The 7500-nt window shown below is 44.9% G+C and overlaps 1 protein-coding gene across 1 annotated transcript in view; it reads left to right on the top strand.

The window, feature by feature from the left end:
• The window catches only part of spock1 (SPARC (osteonectin), cwcv and kazal like domains proteoglycan 1), a 217482-nt gene that overhangs the window by 190910 nt on the left and 19072 nt on the right, over positions 1 to 7500 (top strand). Inside the window, exon 7 of the mRNA XM_052149486.1 lies at positions 3085 to 3199. Coding sequence (XP_052005446.1) covers positions 3085 to 3199 — 115 coding nt within the window. The remainder of the gene's footprint in view (positions 1 to 3084; positions 3200 to 7500) is intronic.

Raw genomic sequence — 7500 nt, 5'->3', positions numbered from 1 at the left:
TTGCGATGGATCTGTGGCAGACAAACACAAGTGCAGTCACTGTATATGTGTGTAAACTTCTGGTAGTAAAACCAAAAGGATCCACTGACAGATAGAGGTGGGAACAGAGAGCTGGGTTCATTTAGTCCATAGGAGAGGAGGGTTGATGGTGCGAAAAGCCGAACTGAAGTCAACTAAGAGTGTCCTTGCATAAGTACCTGGTCTGTCTAGATGTTGAAGTATGTAATGCAGTCCCATACTGACTGCATCCTCCACAGACCTGTTTGCTCGATAAGCAAACTGCAGGGGATTATGGAAGGGTTCAGTGATGTCCTACAGATGGGCCAACACCAGTCTCTCAAATGACTTCATGACCACAGATGTCAGGGTGAGGGGTCTGTAGTCATTGAGTCCTGTGATCTTGGGTTTCTTTGGGACGGGGATGATAGTGGAGCATTTGAAGCAGTAGGAAACTTCACACTGCTCCAGAGTTCAGTTGAAGATCTGTGTTAAGATGGGAACCAGTTGGTCAGCACATGATTTTAGACATGTGGGTGAAATACCATCTGGGCCCTGTGCTTTTCTTGTCTTCTGTTTCTGGGAGACCCTGCACACATCATCTTCACAGATCTTAAATGCAGGTTGAGTAGCAGGAGAGTGGAGGAGGGGGTTGTTGCAGGTGTAAAACCTTCTCTGGTTCAATTCGCAGTGCATCGCCAGCATCGTTTAAATCTCTGTGATATACGTGCAACTGGAAGAACCTTCAGAGAAATTCATAGAATTCCTGAAGAAGTTCTTTGACCGAAACACTGTCATTTATTATAGATTTGTAAGTTATACGACAGTGTGCAAGCTTTTTCTAATTTTTCCCCATTGTTATTGCTCCAAGTGAAGGAGTTCAAGTACCTCGGGGTCTTGTTCATGAGTGAGGGGACAATGGAGCGGGAGGTTGGCCGGAGAATCAGGGCAGCGGTGGCGGTATTGCACTCACTCTATCGCACCGTTGTCAAGAAAAGAGAGCCGGAAGGCAAAGCTCTCGATATACCTGTAAATTTTTGTTCCTACCCTCACCTATGGTCATGAATGCTGGGTCATGACCGAAAGAACTAGGTCACGAGTACAAGCGGCCGAAAAGGGCTTCCTCAGAAGGGTGGCGGGCTTCTCCCTTAGAGATAGGGTGAGGAGCTCAGTCATCCGTGAGGAGCTCGGAGTAGAGCCGCTGATCCTTGGCGTCGAAAGGAGTCAGTTGAGGTGGTTTGGGCATCTGGTAAGGATGCCTCCTGGGCGCCTCCCTAGGGAGGTGTTTCAGGCACGTCCAGCTGGGAGGAGGCCTCGGGGAAGACCCAGGATTAGGTGGAGAGATTACATCTCCACACTGGCCTGGGAACGCCTCGGTGGTCCCCCAGTCAGAGCTGGTTAATGTGGCTCGGGATAGGGAAGTTTGGGGCCCCCTGCTGGAGCAGCTGCCCCCGCGACCCGACTTCGGATAAGCGGTTGAAGATGGATGGATGGATGGATGGTTTTGCGTACGCACTTGATCGCAATGTTTTTATTTATGGGTTTAACAGCATTAGCAATGACCACACGTTATTATCTGAACGTGATTTACCGATGTCTATACAGTCATGTTAGAGGGCATTAAGTATTTCCATTAAATTCTAATGGGAAAATGGTATATTAACTCACGTTTACTTACGCATTAGACAATTTGCACGTGATAAAGTCCTACGAGTTAATGTGAACAACATCATGCGAGACCATACGAAATAGCCAACTCGTAAATTATGTACGACTTTTCATGAGATCGGGTTGGAAATACATTTGAAAACAATGTGAGCACGGGTACAATCCTTGTGGTCATGCATTATAAACGTGATACAGTAATCTCTTCAATTATTTATATAGACAGCACAGAGGATATTTAATTCTGGTTTAGTCGCTGCTAACAAAACTCCTGCATAAAAAGTTAAAACGCTGATACAGAAATATTGTCTATTGATTAATGACACCAGGGTCCACTGTACCTCTCTCCCTCTGATCTAATGGTGCTATTAAAGTGTGTTGGAAGGGTCTTAAATTCTCATTAGTGTTTTATCTGTGTGTGAGTTTCTCTGTCTATTCTCTTTTCTTTCTCTTCTTGTTTCTCTTCTTGATCTCTTTCTTACCGACAGCATACATTACTCTCTTTCTCTTTGTGCATCTCTTTTTCTCCTCTCTTCTACATTTTACAATGTGGTATAAATGCATCTGTAAATTGTGTTTGTGTACAGATGTTATTCAGATATTGTGAATACTGTAGATATATATATATATATATATATATATATATTTATTTATTTGGAATTCCCAATTCCTTCTACTTAGTAGGTCCTCGTGGTGGTGCGGTTACTCGCCTCAATCCGGGTGGTGGGGGACGAGTCTGAGTTGCCTCCGATTCTGAGGCCGTCAATCGGCGCATCTGATCACCTGACTTGTTGTGCATGACACCGCGGACACTCACAGCATGTGGAGGCTCATGCTACTCTCCACGATCCACACACAACTCACCACATGCCCCATTGAGAGCGAGAACCACTAATCACCACCACGAGGAGGTTACCCCATGATGACTCTACCCCCCTAGCAACCGGGCCAATTTGGTTGCTAAGGAGACTCACAGCATGTGGAGGCTCATGCTACTCTCCACGATCCACAAACAACTCACCACACGCCCCATTGAGAGCGAGAACCACTAATCACCACCACGAGGAGGTTACCCCATGTGACTCTATTCTCCCTAGCAACCAGGCCAATTTGGTTGCTAAGGAGACTCACAGCATGTGGAGGCTCATGCTACTCTCCACGATCCACACACAACTCACCACACGCCCCATTGAGAGCGAGAACCACTAATCACCACCATGAGGAGGTTACCCCATGTGACTCTACCCTCCCTAACAACCGGGCCAATTTGGTTGCTAAGGAGACTCACAGCATGTGGAGGCTCATGCTACTCTCCACGATGCATTTTAACAGATGCTTTGTATATATTATTCTATTTGTTTCAGTCACTGAACTGCCTTCTTTACTGGACACATAATGAAATCCTCTCTGGTTTCTCCACAGTGTAAACTTGATTTCCAGGCGTGCATCTCTGGTAAGAGGATCTCAGTGAAGTGTGATGGTCCCTGTCCCTGCCTGCCTGCACAGGAAGTCATCAAACCACACAGACATACACACGGTGAGTCATTTCCTGTCTGGTAGGACCTTTAAAGGACCTGTCACTGTCTCAACTGAACGTGGATTAAACGTGGAGAGATGAAAACTAGAGCTTTGCTCACACTTCACATAAATGCGATTTATTTTAGACTCTTTGCGCTTTGATTTTAAAGGTCAGTTTTTCAGACTGTGGAGTCAATCTGCTTGTGTCTTTCATGACATCCTGTTGCGATACTGAACTGAGGTGAATCAATTAACATAAGCGACGGAGACATTACAGTATTTTATGCATTTAAATAGGGGTGTTTCTGTCACTTCGGGCACTTTTTGCACTTTGTATTTCTTGTATGTAGCATCACTGGAGATTTGTGCCATTTTGGTGTCATTTCCAGCACATCTCAAATTCTGTATTGTGTTTAATATAATACTGTGCTGTTTATCAAAATGTACCTAAATGGTACAAAACTTTTCCTGCACTTGCTATCTGAACATGCAAACACACACACACACATACTGGTTTGTTTGATTATATTAGTGATCTCTCATTGACTTCAATTGATTTCATATCAGGCTAATGATATTTTCTACCCCTAAACCTAACCCTAACCTTCACACAAACATGTTCACATGACTAGATTTGAAGATCAACATCATCTGACCAATTTAAGAGCTTTTTTTTTGTTTGATTTTACTGATGAGGTCATTTGGTCCTCACGGGTGTAGACAAACCTGTCTCTATATATACCAAACATACCAAACAGGTCAAGTCTGAGACTGACCCCCGTGTGACAAAGTTTATGCTAGAATTTTGATGTTTGATGTTTGAAATAAATGGCGGGTAACAAAATAATAACTCTTTGTAACACAATCAGATTTGACTGTAACACCATGGTCAGGCTTGTCCGCATATTAGAGCATCATTGCAAAATCTGACACTTGCTACAATTTAACAAATAATAGTTTATTTTGTAATGTCTAAATAGATATCCAATGTGTAACTTGTGATAATATCTAGAAATTAAGTTTGTTAGAACGTGAGCTTATAGAGATCAGCCAATGCATGGAGCACTGGCGCCATCTACTGGACATACTTGTTATTTCATGTGATGTCACCAGAGACCCCAATGCATGATAAAAATGAGTGGTGTGATTTAGTCATTTAGAGCTAAATAAGGTCTAAATGCCATAAAATGGACAAGAGTATTGGGACATTTACATTTACATTTATGTATTTGGCAGACGCTTTTATCCAAAGCAACTTACAGAGCCCTTATTACAGGGACAATCCCCCCGGAGCAACCTGGAGTTAAGTGCCTTGCTCAAGGACAAAATGGTGGTGGCTGTGGGGATCAAACCAGCAACCTTCTGATTACTAGTTCAGTGCTTTAGCCCACTACGCCACCACCACTCCTGGGACACCTACACGAACTTTTATGACATCCCATTCTAAATCCATAGGCATTAATATCGATTTGGTCCCCCCTTTGCAGCTACAACAGCTTCCACTCTTCTGGGAGCATTTGTGAGGTCAGACGCTGATTTTGGTCGAGAGGGCCTGGCTCGCACCCTCCGTTCTAGTTTATCCCAAACGTGTTCAATTGGGTTGAGGTCAGGACTCTGTTCTTCTAGACCAAACTCATCCAACCATGCCTTTATGCACCTTGCTTTGTGCACCGGGGCACAGTCATGCTAGAACAGAAAAGGGCCTTCCCCATTCCCGATTCCACAAAGTTGGAAGCATAGAACTTTCCAAAATGTCTTGGTAATCTGAGGCATTAACATTTCCCTTCAGTGGAACCAAGGGGGCTTCGCCTACCCCAGAAAAATAACCCCATAGCATTATCCCTCCTCCACCAAACTTTACAGCTGGCACAATGCAGTCAGGCAAGAAACGTTCTCCTGGCATTCGCCAAACCCAGACTCGTCCATCAGACTTCCAGAGAGAGAAGCGTGATTCGCCACTCCACAGAACACGTTTCCACTGAGTCCAGTGGCGGCGTGCTTTACACCACTCCATCCGACGCTTGGCATTGTGCTTGGTGATGTAAGGCTGGCATACGGCTGCTCGACCATAGAAACCCATGCCATGAAGCTCCCAACCCACTATGCGCCTCAGCACTCAGCGACTCTGCTCTGTAACTTCACAAGTTGCTGTGGTTCCTAAACGCTTCCACTTTGCAATAATACCACTTACAGTTGATCTTGGAATATCTAGGAGGGAAGACTTTTCACAACCTGACTTGTTGCAACGTTGGCATCCTATTAAAGTACCACGCTCTTTAGAACGACCCATTCTTTCACAAATGTTTGTAAAGGCAGACTGCATGGCTAGGTGCATGATTTTATACATCTGTGGTGTGCATTCACACCAGTTTGGAGCATGAGCACTACAACTGCTATGAGACTTCTCTAGCAGACATCTGCAGAGGGGCGGGCTGGGCAACACCCGATACCTTTGCGAGATTCTATAATCTCCGGGTTGAGCCGGTCTCGTCCCGTGTCAGTTCCGAGCAGGTAGAACTCTGTAATACAGCTGACCGGGTATACCACTTGTGCATAGCACCTTTCCCCTCCTCTGAGGCGAACACGTGTACTCTTACTCCCAGGCGAGCCCACAAACTCGCGCTCCCTGGACGTCTTCCTCCCTAGCTACGGGTACTAATTACTCTAGACCACCTCTCTTCAGACTCAAGTTATACAATTGCAAGTATCCCCTGACCTCCTCACACACGCTCTTAACTTGCACATCCACTCTTGTTGTTTTTACCTTCGTCTCCTGATGTTTAGCGGTGATTACATCTTCTTCTAGGCTTTCTTCGTGACCGCAATGGCTCAAATGTGTGTGTTGCCACCTTGTGGACCCACTAATTCATGCAAATAACTCCAGGTGCATGCACGGATCAAAGATGCATGGTTGTATGCGTTACGGAGATGCGCATCACGCGTCATGCGTCTGAGTGAAGCATACATTTGAGCTTTAGATGTTTCTCCTCTAGTAATCTCACATGTGACTTCTCTGGTGTTTCAGAAGAGATCTCAACAATAGTCACATACAGCCGTTTCCAGAAAATTGCCTGCAACTTCCAGTTTAGAGGTCATGCATGAACACGACCCTTTTGAAAATACTGGCGAGGAAATTTGTGTCATTTCCTCATTGATGGCGTTTGTGAACAGCACATTTGCTACATTTACCAGTAAAAGCAACCCAACGATATTCCTGTAGTTTACCTGGTTGAATGTGTGAATGGGACTAATGTCTCAAATTGCGCGCAGATTTGCCCAAATACCAAAGAGACCTCAATATAAACTCTAATGATCTGAGCTGATGCTGTCTATGCATTCGTTTTATACGGTAGCTCTATACTCGTACTGGATGTCAACAATTGACTCACTTGTGTCTATTTTTAGTGCTTGTAAAGACTTTTAGGAGAAACATCTGAAACCCTCTGGAAACTCCATTAAGTCTACTGAGACGTGAATAAGATACCTCTGAGTTATAATATCTTCCTTTGGGTTTGAATGACACATCAGGATATTTTAAGAGTTTGTATTGTGTGTGTGATTTAGATTCATGACCTCAAATGTGTTTGTTTTTTATTTCCCGAAGGCTTCCCCGTTAGATCAGAGACTGTCTCTCTCTCTCTCTCTCGCTCTCTCTCTCTCTCTCTCTCTCTCTCTCTTTCTCTCTCTCTCTCTCTCTCTCTCTGCTCTCTCTCGCTCTCTCGATAAAAGATGAAGGTTCACACCAGTAGAATGTTATGATGTCTTTATTTTAATGACTTCAGATTTCTGGCACGATCTTTAGTTGGAAAAGTGCTGCATACATCAGAAAGCAATTACCACAGAGAAAAAGAGAAAAAGAAACTTTTTTTTTCACCTTTTCTACAAATATGGAATGTCCCATTCCCAGTGTACACAAATTGGCCCGGTTGCTAGGGAGGGTAGAGTCACATGGGGTCACATAAGTCCTCGTGATGGCCGTCTACTCGGACGTCTTATCGTGTGGCTCGCTGGGCGTGCCACCCAACCATGCCCAACTCACCATGTGAACCAACGAGAGCGACCACGAGGAGGACCACCCCATGTGGGTAACCACGGAGACCCACAGCATGTGGAGACTCATGCTACTCTCCACGATCCACAACTCACCACACGCCCCACTGAGAGCGAGAACCACTAATCACCACCACGAGGAGGTTACCCCATGTGACTCTAACCTCCCTAGCAACCTGGCCAATTTGGTTGCCAAGGAGACCCTGCTAGAGTCACTCAGCATGCCCTGGATTCAAACTTGCGACTCCAGGGGTGTTAGCTAGTGAGCTA

This window comes from Xyrauchen texanus, chromosome 19, assembly GCF_025860055.1.
Source record: "Xyrauchen texanus isolate HMW12.3.18 chromosome 19, RBS_HiC_50CHRs, whole genome shotgun sequence".
NCBI lineage: Eukaryota > Metazoa > Chordata > Actinopteri > Cypriniformes > Catostomidae > Xyrauchen > Xyrauchen texanus.
Note: the sequence above shows the minus strand (reverse complement) of the source record. Positions and strands in the feature narration are given on the sequence as shown.